We start from the raw sequence: 14,431 nt of genomic DNA, 5'->3' as shown, positions 1-14,431 counted from the left end.
TCTGCTACCGGGTATGGGGCCCATGGTCCAGGCAGCTGCTCTCATAGGGCTTTTCTTTTTCTGCATTTCATTTCTCCCCTTCTGTTTGGCAAACACTAATTTACTGCCTGACTGCCTGTCTGTGTGGACAGTGTGAGTTATTTTCTCATCAAGTTTTAGATCCTCTTTGATTGTCTGTCTCTCTCCACAGCCCTTTTGCTCGGGCCAGGGAAAGTCTCTGGGATGCCAAGGCTGGGAGTAATGTGGGCTGTCTAGAGCCCTGGGCTGATGTCAGACACTCAGGTCCCCAGTTCATTGGCCTCTTTGGTGGCCACACTGTGACAGCTTGGGATCACCCTTCCAGTTCTGGAGTTCCCAATCCTGTCAATTCCAAAGCCTTTTCTTTGGTCCTAACACCGTAAGTGTGCCTGGAAGGCTGTGCATGCTGCAACTCCCAAATTTACACTGTGAGTTTGGCACTGCCCAGATCCTGAAGGAAGAGCACGGCAGTGAACAAAAGATGGCAATGCAGCCCTTGGGGAGCTTGGTGCAATAGGGAGATAAATCCAGGAGGATATGCTGGTCCATCAGAAGAGAACGAGGGACAGGTGCTGGGTGGGGCTGGAGGTCTGCAGGTTTAAATAAGGTCACCAGGACAGAGGACTTCCTCAAAGTGGGACGTGAGGGCTTGAAGGAGGTAAAGGATGAAGCCCTGCTGACGCCTGGAGTAGGACCTCCCAGGCAAAAAGAAGAAAAAGCCTGGAAGATGGGGTGAGTATGGCAAATGTGAGGAGTGGAATAGAAGCCAGCACAGTGGGTCTGGAGATTGTGTAGAAGGTGAAGGAGGAGACAGGGCAGGGAGGGAATGGGGGCATGTCTCAATCTGTTTCCTCTTCCTATACCAACATACCAGAGGCTAGGAAATGTGTAACCAGAATAGGTTTATGAAGCTCACAGTTTTGGGGGTTCAATAGTAGGGTACCAACATCTGCTCAGCTGTGATGAGGGCCCCCTTGGCTTTGTCACAGGGTGGATGGCATCAAGGCTGGGGTGTGTGTGAGGGAGAAGGCACATGGGGAGACAGGAAGTCAGACAGCAGGGAGGGGCCTCACTTGTTCTCTTATAACAACTCTGTTGGGAACCAACTAGAGTTCCACAAGAACTATGTTGGAGGGCAGCACTCCCGATGATCTTATCACCTTGCATGGGTTCTACCTCTTAAATGTTCCATCAACTCTCATCAACACATGACCCCTTGAAAGATGTACCGCATCTAAACCATAGGGACTTGGGGCCACTGTAAAGACATGGCTTCTCCACCTGGCCATATCCCAGATTTCCTGGAGTCTCACTTGCCCCTCACCTTCTTTCTGCACCAGGGGTGGGGGGTCTCTTCCTCATGTCTCCCCATTCTTGTTCTTTTATGGAATTTGGTTTTCTTGTATTCACATATTTTCATTCCTATTCTGTCTCCTCTCTTTCCCTCACCCTCCATGGGCATTTTCCATTTGACCTGGAAATATACTCATTTCTTCAGCTGATGTGCTGCTTCCTTCACCCTACTTTCCTTGACAGTGACTTTCCCCCTCCTCTCCTTCCATTTCCCAAAGGTCCCCCAAAAAAGGATCCTGCCTGACTGCAGATGCTTGCTTTCAACTCCATGCAGTCATAGCTACCAGCACTACTCTTTCAGGGGACTTCTGGCCCGCAACTCTTTGACCAATGAGGTCCCAGCCACCTCTGAGTTCATGAATGCTTGCCTTCCTTAGAGTCCAGGGTTACAGCTCTCTGTTCTTCTATGGCTCTGCACATCCTTTATTTTTTTGTTTTTCCCTCCTGGCCCTAACATGTGGTGTAAACATTTCTTTCACTGTATGTTAGAGCTACTTAGAATTACTGGGTGAGTTTCACATAAAATGCAGCATCACAAGACTAGCCATCCCATAGGGCTGGGATATAGAAACCATGCCTTAGTGACAGGTCTCCTGCTCCCTGGACTCATCCAATCCCCAACCTTCACAGGACTTTGCCCATCTGTTCCCAGGCAGTGGGCTGCAGGGCAGTCAACCACACCTGAAAGTTTTTCCCCTGCAGATTTTAGCCATGTTGGAGGTGCTGTCTGCCATTGCCAAGGGGAACACGGTCTCATCCACATCTTTAAATCCACGTCTCTCCTGGATTGCACTCATCCCTTTCTAATTCCTCAAGGTGGAGAGATCTCCCCAGGCTTCCCTTTCCTTCTTTTTTCTTTTTTTTTTAAGTTTTAGCAAGGATTTATTTTAGTAAAACAGGATGAAGTAAAGAGAAACAGTGAAAGGGAAGTAGAAACATCTGCTTCATAGGCAGATTGGAGTGAAGAATACTCAAAATGGTGGTTTCTGTCTGGGAGATTTCATGTTGAATTCCTACCTAGACACCTGGTCATGTCTCCTAGCAACCCCTAATCATTTTGCTAAGTTTCCAAGCACAGATAATGGGTTTAGGGTAGGCCTATCATCCCAAACATGGCTAAAATGGTTCTTATCATTACTTCTACTCAAAACACAGGGACAGCAGGTATAACTTTAGGGCATCCAGTTTGCCAGATAAGCCCTTTTATTTTCTCTCTACTTATTCAAAGAATTTACAACTTTTTAACGTTTAAAAGGAGAAGGGAAGGTAATTGGAGACCAGAGTGACACTCTGATTTTTTAGTTTTTTTCTTTCTGGCTGTTTTAATTCCTGAGTCTGGTCCTTTTGATATATTTTTCTTAATGATTTTTTAATTTCCCTGTCAACTCATCTATCTATCCTGCCTTGAATGGACTCCACTTTGGAATTTTGCACAATAAGGCTTTGACAACTTGTTTTGTTATGTTCTGAGGATGCAGAAGCTCCCTTTTCTGATCAAGCACCCCCAGGCCTGCAATAGGGCCTGGCACGTGGTATGTACTAGAAGAATTTGCTGACTAATCATTGTCACCTGCTGGATGGGAGTTTGTGTGCTGGTGGCTCACCCTGGGATTCTAAGGGACTTGCCCAGCTTTAACAGCCATAACTCATTCCAAATCACTATATCTCTGACCAGGTCTCAATCCCAAGTTCCAGGTCATATTGACGGAAGTTCAGCTTCTCCTAAGAGATACCAAAGAAAAGATGATGTATAGTAGAGTGCTCATTTTTAACTGCCTTTTCCTCCTATAACTCTGGAGACAATGCAATTTATGAAAAGAATGTATGGGTGCTGGGGTTAGAATGTCTTGGGTCTAGATCCATCTTTGCCTGTGATCAGCTGTGTGACCTTGGGCAAATCACAGAACCTCTGTTCATGTGTTACATATGACAAGAAGATGATGTTCCCAGAGGGCTTGGTACAGAGTAGACAGTCAGCACACCATGGATGAAGTCCTTTGCCTGTGGTCTAGCACCGTCCCCGCCTTAGCAAGGCTGTAAGGACAACCATGTATGGCACATTATAAACAAGCCTCACTCCCATGGCAGCAGGTTCCCAGAGGGACCTGGCCAGAAGCAACACTTTCCTTCCAGGAAAGGAGAGGAAAATGTTAGTATTGGAGTCTAATTCTTGGCTGCCTTGAGCTATGTGACTTGTGACCAGGTCTAACACCACTGAAATAACACCCTTTTAGGGGATCAGGGGCTAACTCCACAGGAAACTTTTTTCAGCTCTCTCAAGAACTCTCCAGACCCTGAAGCATCATCCTTGCTATGTCCAAGCTAAGAAGGCCCTTTGTGTCAGCTTCAGTAATCACTTTTTGATTGCGCCCTTTCTGTGGGGCGTTCATCTCTGTTCCCAAGTCACATCTGTGAGTGACATTTCTTACTCATTATGGACATGCTACAGCCTTAATTGATTTCAAAGTTTTTGAACAAATAGCCATAAATATTTAAGCCTCTGCTCTGCCTATTAGGGAAAATGTCATCTAAGGTAATTATTTCACCTCTGCCTGACAGGAAGATTTACACAGAGCATAGAATTATTTTAACCTGCAAGCAAATTCCAAAAACCTTGAACCTACTTGGTCTTTTCTTATACTGCAAGTATTCTTGAGATCAAATATGTCAAATTCCTGAATACTAGGAGGAAAAATGCTGACCAAAGGTGAAACAACTTACAGGTATCATTGATTGATTTCACAGAGCAGTGAAGCTGTGTTTTCAATGAGAGTCAACTGAAAGCTGAACATAGCTTGTGGCTCCTGCTTGTTTGCAGGAATGTTACCTTATCTAAACTGTGAGACTGGAGGGGAGGGAGACTGTCAGATGTTTTTGTAGCACAATGCTTGGAAGCACAATGCTTGGCACAGTGAGCTCACAGAATGCAGTCTGTGTCTGGCAAGGTGGTACACACCTGTAGTCTCAGCACTTAGGAGGCTGAGGCAGTAGGATCATGAGTTTGAGGCCAGCCTGGGCTACATCAAAAAGCCAAGGCTGTATCAAAAAGTTAATAATCAATCCAAAAATAAATGGAACACAGTCTGTACACATGAGTCTCTTAGGTTTGAGCAGTTTAGTGAGTGGCACAAATGTCTAGAGATGACGTGAACTTGGGGTTGAAGCCTAATTCTGACATTTCTTAGTAATATGGCCTTAGATGTATTACTGCCAATTCAGTCAGCTCAATGGAAGCAGGGCCCAGTGCTACTCCCTCATGGGGTTTGCCATGAGGACTAAATGAAGGAAAGAATATATGGTGTTTAATAGACAATAAATAGAGGCCACTCTTTTTATTATTGCTGGTTCGGAGAAGAATGAACCCTTTAGAAACCAGGGCATTTAGAGTGACAGTATATAAATCTCTGTGTATGAAGAGGCCCAAAGTTACTGAGATATGCTTGGAGTATGTTTAAATGTACCAGGTAGAGAAGGGGGGGAGACCATCCAACATACAGTGCCATCAAAATGAGTGTGACAGATTAAATAATGACCCCTCTCCCCCTAAAGATGTCTATGTCCTTGTCCTTATAACCTATGAATGTTATCTTTATATAATAAGAGGGACTTTGCAGGTATAAGTTGAGGATTTTGAGATGGGGAGATGTTCCTAGATTATCTTGGGAGGGTGGTCTCATGGTAATCACAAGGGAATTTGTGGGAGAAGAGAGAGGCTGTAGGGTTGCAGTTGGAAGACAGGGAGACTGGAAGATGCTATGCTGCATGGAAGGTAGAAGAAGGTACCATTTGCCAAGGAATACAGGCAGCCTCTAGAAGCTGAAGAAGATGAGGACATAGTGTCTTCCTAGAGCTTCCAGAAGGAACCAGACCTGCCAACAGTTTGACTGATTTTGGACTTCTGACCTCCAGGGCTTTGTGTTAAGTTTGTGTTTTAAGCTGCTAAATTTGTGGTTATTTGTTATAGTGGCAATAGGAAATTCATACAAGGACCAATACTGAACAACAAAAAGCTCAAGTCACTCAAACAGACAATCCTTAATTATATGGAAAATTCCATCTCTGTGGGACACTGTCTTCCCTGGTAATATCAGATAGTTGAGGTATTACTGACTACAAGAAGCTATCTGTTTGGTCAGCAGAGACCGGGTCTTAACAGACATGAAGCTCAAAGCCACCTTTATGCCTAAACGTGCTGCCATTCTCTGTCATGGAGCTTTTACAACATCTGGTGGGTTGTTACCTAGAGCCTGCCCAGCTCATAATTACAGCCTGCTCAACACCTGTCAGCCAGTCGAAGGCTTCAGAATATAAAAGGCTGTATTCTTTTAACTGCACCATTTCTTATTCTTCACTTTTGAAAATTATGACTATTGAAGTTCACATTATACCTAGAGGTACGAATGAGTGGGCTCTTTCAGAAAAGCTAGTAAGTTGTATATCAAGATAACATGTCACCTCTGGTCATGTCATTCAGAATTTACACTTCTAAGTGAAGTGTGTTTCCAGGATATCTAGCAATACAACAAAAAAAGCTCTTAAGAAAGTAACAAAAGTCAGTCTCCCCTTTGGAATAATGACTGCTGCTGACAGTCACTCTAGGTACAAATAATGAGGCTCTACTAGGACCAAGGTTATATTGGGCTGTTTAGTTCTCATAGCAGTTCTTACATGGAAGGTATTATCCCTAACTTGCCACTGAAGAAAGGATGTATATATAGAGAGAGGTTAAAGAAACTCACTTGAGTTCCCATAGCCTATAAATAATAGAGTCAGGCTTAGAGCTTACTTCAGGGTGGCTTCTGGGCTTATCTTTTCCACTACTCCTGTTGTGTGTGAGATAAATGCATGAACAGTATATTGAACAGACATGGGATACTCCATTAACAGCTAACAGGAGGGTTCTATGAGGAGCTGAGGTCAGCCCAACTTTGAGTTTCCTGCTTCCCACAGTGCTGGAGCACAGATGGGAAAGATTTCTGCATCCATGGGGCAGTGCATGGGCAGAAAGCAAAATACAACGGCCCAGGATATAATGATTCTACCATTGACATGTGGGAAGCTTCATGAATCAGGAAGAGAATTCTTCAATATGTTTTATATCAAAAACAGTATGGACTCCTGTAAACATACAAACCATGATACCATTTTGCTCATAAGCACACAATATATTCTTCTTTGGTTAGACATAATGAACAACACATAGTTTGGTGCATTAGGTCACACTGATGATGCTAAAAAGCTATAGGGGCAACAGTGTCTCTTCCATTATTTTGACTATGGCCATGTAAGAAATACATTTTGCCATACAACTGTCCTCACAGGTACATAGAAAACAAAAGTTCTGTGAAATAAGACACAGCCTTATATATGTGATGAGCTCTCCAATTTTCGTTTTATATTTGAGTCTCTTTTGTCTAGTTTAATCTACTTGGGATCATGATCCCCACACTGACTTAGCAATTCACTAACGACCCATACTCCATGTGGGGGCTGCATTTACACCTCGAAAGTGCTGGTCTGTAAAACAAGAACTGGGGATCCTTACCTCCGGGGCAATATAATCGGGAGTCCCACAGAAAGTCCTGGTGGTGACTCCATCCATCATGTGTTCCTTGCACATCCCAAAGTCAGCGATTTTGATATGTCCTTCTGAATCCAGCATGACGTTATCTAACTTCAGATCCCTGAAACGAACAGGTCAGCGTCAGAGCCCTTTCCATGACATGACACAGTTTGCTCTGAAGCTGGTGAACTAGAAAGATGCCATCTCATCCCTGAAGAGTGGGGATCAGGAAATATTGTCTTTATCTCTCCAGCACCTAATGTAGAGCCTGGGATATGGTAGGTATTTACTGACAGAATGACTAAATGGCTGAACTAGTGATTCTCCATCTTGGCTGTGGCTGCAAATCCAAAGATTCCAATTTATCTAGTTCAGGAGATTCCGGTCATTTGACTTATTAATATCCTGCATAGAAGGGATGAGGGAGTAGAGACACATAGTCAGGTTTGCAAAATTATGGGTTTAGAGCCACCTTACAAGTCCCTTCGTCCTGTATGCACCAATATCCTTTTACCTACTCTTCAATTACTACTAGAAAACACTCTTCTTTCTCTGGCACCAGACTTTCATTACAGCTAACAGCCAAAAGAATTTAATAGTTTTTCCCCTGCCTTTCCCCAGTTCCCCATGTTCTTTTCCTGCTGAGCATCTATAACAGCAATTCAGTTTCTAAGGCTCCCTGACCTCTGTTCCAAATAAAAGGCAGAGGAAGAAGCTGCCGGTAGACAGAAAAGCGTGGCTTCTTATGGAAAGGAGAAATGAGATACAAAATCTAGAGATCAGAAGGTGCCTCTGGTTTGCCTTGAGGCTACAGAGAAAGTTGGGTCCCAGCAGGTTGATGTTCCCTGGGGGTTATCAACTCCATATCTGAAGTCTCTGTCACAGAATTACATGCCCACAGAGGCCTGGCAAACCTCTCCACTGTGCTACTGCTGAAAAAGCTTCCATACACACCTGTAAATGATTCCTCTTTTATGAAGAAAGAATAACCCAATGGAGATCTCTGCTGCATAGAATCTGCAAAAGAAAATGTGCTTCAGGTTTCTGGCTTGTTTGTTTTGATCTTTAAGTCACTTTTAGCCTCAAGTTCAGGCATCAGAGAGGCAGAAGAGTGTGAGACCCCAAGGCTTTCTGAGATCAGCATCACCCTCCACATTTCTTCCATTTCTCCCTCTCTCTACCATTTCATTACCCACCCACTCAAGAGTGGCACAGTTAATAAAGTCAGTGAAACATGTTTGTTTTTCTTGCATGGGGAAGGTAGTGCAGGTTATTTCCTGCCTACCAAGTAATTTCTAAAAAAATCATTTAAGGAGTGGATACCTGTTGAACTGTCAGGACTATGGCATATGGTAGAACAGAGAAAATTTCCATTTTCCTACTCATGGACAGAATACATTGGTGTTTGAAAACACACTTACTCCCTAGAAGACAAACTATAGTGCACATTTTATCTAGTTTATTCATAGCCTGAGTGCTGCACTAAATGGGAAACAGACTATGATTCATGCTTGAGTTTGCCCTTTTAAATAATTCATAATAAAAAAGCAATTACTACCATCGCTTCAAAATCATTAATAGGTTAATATTTGGAACTCAGATTAAATGCAGAATGATGTTTTAAAATGTGCATAGCATTTAGGTATCTTTGAAGTCTGAGGAGTCACAAGTCAACGCCTGGGCAAATACACTCAGGAGGCTTAAAATCCACACAATGTCTCCCCAAGCGGAGAATGGAGAAAAGAAATCCCGGATGATGAAGTACAAGCTTGTAGGGAGGCTGTGGCTGGAGAGGCTGGGATGTGGGGCAGGATTGTGGGTGGTTTTTACATTATTTTTTAACTGTTCTACAGCACAAATGCAATGAAAGGGTACTGGTTGAGGCCACTGCTCTTTCTAGCTCTGATCTATCAAGCTTTATTTTACAATGCAGGCATCTTAATGTTCTATAGCTCACAATGTTAAAGGAGGGGATAAGGGCCAGCATTTCTAAAAATACTTTTACCTTTTAGTAAAAATAAACACAGAAAAATCTCCCTTTACATTCTTTAAGCCTACTACCAAAGAGCTCCCTGTTCTGCCTTCAATTAATCTTTCCTAGGGCAGATAGATTATCCCACAAAGGCCAGAAGTAATTCTGATTTATTTTTTTAGGTTGCATATTGGCCAGAATCCTATTCATATTTGCTAACTTGATTAACCAAGGAGCATGCCCACTATGCATCCTCATTTAGAGAAATAAACTGGCCACCTGCTTAGGCTTGCTTCCCTTGAGTTTCCCGAGACTTCCTGGCCACTAAGAAACAGGATGATGGTTCAAGCATCAAAGTTCCCTTCCCTCCCCTGGGGAGGAGGCCCTCCATCTTCAATCCTGTATCAACTTCCCAATGAGACATGGGAATCAAGTCTCCCTGAAGCTCCTTTCCTCTGCCCTCTTCCTTAGCTGCCCTCCACACAGGCTCTTCATTGAGAATCCCTGTCTCCTCCCTCCTCATCTCCTACCATCTCTCATATATTCTGAGTCTCCAGCCAACTATGGACTTACCATTGCATATTCTCACATCCTTGTCTTGGAATTGTCCTCCCCCACCTCTGGGTTGCGCATTCCCTAAAGAAGTGCTACTACAATCACTCTGGAAAAAAATTTGGAGGCTACTTAAAAAGCTGGACATCAATCTACCATTTGATCCAGCAATACCACTCTTGGGGATATACCCAAAAGACTGTTACTCCAGAGGCACCTGCACACCCATGTTTATTGCGGCACTATTCACAATAGCCAAGTTATGGAAACAGCCAAGATGCCCCACCACTGACGAATGGATTAAGAAAATGTGGTATCTATACACAATGGAATTTTATGCAGCCATGAAGAAGAATGAAATGTTATCATTCGCTGGTAAATGGATGGAATTGGAGAACATCATTCTGAGTGAGGTTAGCCTGGCCCAAAAGACCAAAAATCGTATGTTCTCCCTCATATGTGGACATTAGATCAAGGGCAAACACAACAAGGGGATTGGATATTGAGCACATGATAAAAGCGAGAGCACACAAGGAAGGGGTGAGGATAGGTAAGACACCTAAAAAACTAGCTAGCATTTGTTGCCCTTAATGCAGAGAAACTAAAGCAGATACCTTAAAGCAACTGAGGCCAATAGGAAAAGGGGAACAGGTACTAGAGAAAAGGTTAGATCAAAAAGAATTAACCTAGAAGGTAACACACACGCACAGGAAATCAATGCGAGTCATCTCCCTGTATAGCTATCCTTATCTCAACCAGCAAAAACCCTTGTTCCTTCCTATTATAGCTTATACTCTCTGTACAACAAAATTAGAGATAAGGGCAAAATAGTTTCTCCTGGGTATTGAGGGGGTGGGGGGGAAGAGGGAGGGGGGGAGTGGGTGGTAAGGGAGGGGGTGGGGGCAGGGGGGAGAAATGACCCAAGCGTTGTATGCACATATGAATAATAAAAGAAAAATGAAAAAAAAAAGAAGTGCTACTAGCTTGAGTGGTATCCTGTGTACACCTCTGAAGTTACAGCAATGCATTGTAATTGTTGGGTGACTTCTCCAAGGTCAGGTTAGCATATGGGCTCCCTGAGGGCTAGAGAGTCTCATTCCTTTCACACTCCCAATGCCTGGTGCATTGTGGGTGTACAGTCACCATTTGTTCAATAAATGGGTGAAGGACTCCATCCATGAGGGTGGAACTGGGTGACGAGAGGATATACCAGCATCTCCATTTACTGGAAACAGAACGAAAACATGTATGGCCAGAACCCCTGGAAAGTCATAGCACTCAACTCCAAATGAGCAGAGCCACCCTGGGATATTTCATCCAACTGGGAGTACTGGGTTGACGGAATTACAGGACTTAAAATGAAGATTACTCACACTGCTTGTGGCTCCTTAAATTTTCCTACTTGCTGAATGTGGTACATAAGGTCCCCACCATTGACGTATTCCATGACGAAGTATAGCCGGTCCTGCAGACCAAGGTATACAGGTGAGTAGGCCTGCTCCCCCGGCACAGCAACTCTGTTTGCTTTCCATAAATAGAACTGGGCTGCAGTGGCAGAGCTCTGTTTGGAGCTCTTCACAATTTTTTCCCCAGCAAAAGTAATTGACACACACTACTGCGTGGAGGAAGAACAAAGTCATTCCATTGCTTATTCTAGGAATAGCCTCAAACATCCTTCTCTGTTTTCATACACATAACATATTTCTAAGCTGGGAGGAGGGTGGGGAGAATCCACATAGGTCAATCATTTCATTTTGGCTGGGTGTGGTGGCACATGCTTATAATCTTAGCTACTTGAGAGGCAGAGGTAGGAGGATGGAAGTTTGAGGCCAGCCTGGAGAACAAAACAAAACAAGCTAAAAGCTAAAGGGTCAGGGACATGGCTCAAATGGTAGTGTGCCTGCCCAGCAAGAGCTAGGCTTGAGTTTAATACCAAGTATCGCAAAACAAAAACAAAAACAACACAAAACAAAAGTGCTTCTTTATGGTCCAAACGTGTAAAAGCTGGCTGTCAATGTCTAGGAGGCCTGCCATACTAGTACAGTCACATGTTTAAATGGATGTTTCTGAAAACACGTCTGGGGTTAGGTTGAGTTTGTAAATTATACACACTTAATGATACTCACTGGGTCAGGGAGAGGGAAGACCATGAACAGAGAGGCTAATAAAATGGTCTTCTGCATCCATAATGTGCCCAAATATTGCTTTTGTACATTCTCTGTCACCATTTCATTAAGTGCTCCCCTCAAGAAGGGCATACATCGCAGAGACAAATAAGCGTGCTTATTTAAAAGGACATTGTGTTAGGCCAGATGGGAGAGATTGAGAACTTTAACATGAAATAACTAACAGCACAGCACACAGTGGTAAAAGCTGACCTCTGTTCTCTCCTAAAAAATATCTCTGTTTCATAAAGGCGATTAAACATTAATGTGCAGTATGGGGAGGAAAAGATGCTGAAGCTGATGGCAACGGCCAGAAATAGCACTGGGAGCTTCACTTCAGCTTCTCTGTCAGGAACTTTAATTTCAGCTTCATTTCTTTGCTTTGTAGCTTTCTGGAGGTTGGTCAGTGTAGGCTGGGTTTTGGACTTGGGGCTGGGCTTGGCTCTCTTTCTTCCTTGCTGTTCAGCTCTCCTTGCACTCCTGGGTTCAGGAGTTTGGGAGCTGCAGAGAGCAGGCACAAGCGACCGGTGCAAGGCTGACACACAGTGGCCGGCATCAGCTCTGCAGCCTCAACCAAGAACCTTGACACCCAGTGGAGCAGCACGGCCATTTTGACAGTCTACCAGGCAAAGGCATGGAGGGCGCCTCCCAAGATTTTTTGTAGAAAGGCATAAAACACAAAGCCAGTTTTCGACTATCAGGCAGCTGAAAATAGTAATAATTACAACTGTGACAATGATAGCAGCTGATTATTGCACCATGTTTAAAAGGGACTCTTTCTAGGTGGGAAAGCCTGTCTGGCAATGTCTCACTATGGAGGTTACCCTTCCCTTCCTCTTCACTTTCCCCTCCCTTCCTTTCTTTTTTCTTTCCCTCCCCACTTCTTTCTTTCTTTGTGTTGTGTTAAGAGCACTCAAACACTTGAGCTATGACCCAGGTCCTTTTGTTTTCATTGTGTATTTGAGACAGAATCTTCCTAACTTTGTCCAGGGCTGGCCTTGAAATCTTTCTGCATCTGCCTCTGAGTAGCTGGGACTACAGACGTCCACCACCATGCCCAGCTTAAATATTTAGATTTCTGTGGGACACTTGCAAGCCCCACAACTGTGATCAGTGCTTTTGATTGTTTTTTTTTTTTTAGTTTGACTTTGTGACAGGGTTAGCAAACTTGCCCCAATAAAGGCTTTGTTTTTTTGCAACTACTCAACTTTGCCTTTATATCAGGAAAGCAGCCACAGGTGACAGGTAAATGAATGAATGAAACTTTGTCCCTAGAAAACTATTTCTGGATGCTGAAATGTAAGTTTCATCTAATTTTCACATGTGGGGAAATATTATCTTTTGGCTTTATTTTTTGTGACATTTCTTAGAGCTCATGGGCTGTACAAAACAGATCACAGTTTCCAGCTCCTGCTGTGTGTCATTAAACAAGAACATGCTCTTCTATGAAATCGAGTCTTCTAATGTTCCAATGTCAGGCTTGGCAGCTGAAGCAGTGGTCTTAAAAAGGCAGGACTGTGAGTTATTCTATTGCTTCTGTATCTCCCAAGTCTTAGCACAGTGCCTGTCATGATACAGCCATGGACACTGAGGCTACCCACGGGAATTGGTTCCCAGACCCCTGAGGATAGCAAAGTCATCTGATGTTCAAGCCCCTTATATGAAAGGGCATAGGTAGTATTTGCATGTGACCTGTGTGCATCTGCTAGGCACCCTGAATCATCTCTAGGTTACTTATAATACCTAATACAATGGGATGTAAATAATTGTCTTACTATGTTGTTCAGGGAATAACAATAAGAAATAAGTCTGTACATGTTAGTATGGACGCAGTTTTTCCTAATGTTTTTGACTCATGATTGGTGGAATTTATAAATGCAGAACCCAAGAACACAGAGGGCTAATTATTAATGTTTGCTGAATTAAGTGGAACGAATGTCATGTCTCTAACCAAAAGGTATCACTGAGAGGGGACACCCCAAATCTACCATTGTTGGAAGGGTCAGAGCTGACCCCATCCCCTCTGCTTGGCATGCTGCTGTCTTTCCCCAGGGAGGCTGAAACTCTGTGGTTTGGTTGCTGCCTGAGGGCAGGATGGTGCTGCACCACAGAAATGGCCCAGGGTCCTTACCACCGTCTGGAAGCAGGAGTGCAGCTGTGTCAGGAATGGGGGCTTGTCCAGCAGGGCCAGAACCCGCTTTTCCACCATGGTGCACTCTACATCATCATCCTGAATCACCACATCCTTCTTCAGGATTTTGATTGCATACAGTTCTTCTGTTCCCTTACGGTCAGCAAGCATAACCTGGGAACAGACCAAGAACAAGGTGAACATTTCCAGGTAGACATCTGGTCCTGGGGGTTGGGGTGGGAGCGGGGTAGGGCTGGGATGGAACCAGGCCAGATGATAGTTCTGAGATAGTTCATGGAAATCTATAAATGTGTGACAGAGAAGTATTAAACAACTTTGCTATGGTTTGAAAATGAGTACTGTTTCCCAAGGAGCCATGTGATACAGTCTAGGAGACAGTCTAGATAGGAGGTGGGGCTTCGTGGAGATCTGTAGGTGTGTGATTGTAGGACCCCAGTTTCTCCCTCTTTTCTCTTTGTTTCCTGGCTGTTGAAGTGAATGGTTTGTTCTGCCACAAATTCCTGCCATGATGTGTTGCCTACCCAAAGGCTCAAAGCAATGCAGCTCCTTAATCAGGAGCTGGAACCTCCAAGAGCCAAAATAAACCTTTCCTCTTTAAAAATGAATTGTCTCAAGTATCTCATTATAGTGATGGAAAGCTGACTAACACAAGGTTC

The 14,431-nt window shown here is 43.8% G+C and overlaps 1 protein-coding gene across 3 annotated transcripts in view; it reads right to left on the bottom strand.

Annotated features, from left to right (window-relative positions):
• Positions 1 to 14,431, bottom strand: part of Prkca (protein kinase C alpha) — a 405,865-nt gene that overhangs the window by 45,085 nt on the left and 346,349 nt on the right. For all 3 annotated transcript variants that reach the window (XM_020165212.2, XM_074045803.1, XM_074045802.1), the window contains 4 exons: positions 13,755 to 13,928; positions 10,832 to 10,923; positions 7,889 to 7,951; positions 6,917 to 7,055 (listed from right to left, as the gene is read on the bottom strand). In XM_020165212.2, coding sequence (XP_020020801.1) covers positions 6,917 to 7,055; positions 7,889 to 7,951; positions 10,832 to 10,923; positions 13,755 to 13,928 — 468 coding nt within the window. The remainder of the gene's footprint in view (positions 1 to 6,916; positions 7,056 to 7,888; positions 7,952 to 10,831; positions 10,924 to 13,754; positions 13,929 to 14,431) is intronic.

The sequence above is a fragment of the Castor canadensis genome, chromosome 11 (assembly GCF_047511655.1).
Source record: "Castor canadensis chromosome 11, mCasCan1.hap1v2, whole genome shotgun sequence".
Taxonomy (NCBI): domain Eukaryota; kingdom Metazoa; phylum Chordata; class Mammalia; order Rodentia; family Castoridae; genus Castor; species Castor canadensis.
The sequence above is the reverse complement of the archived record's forward strand: the minus strand, read 5'-3'. Positions and strand labels throughout refer to the sequence as shown.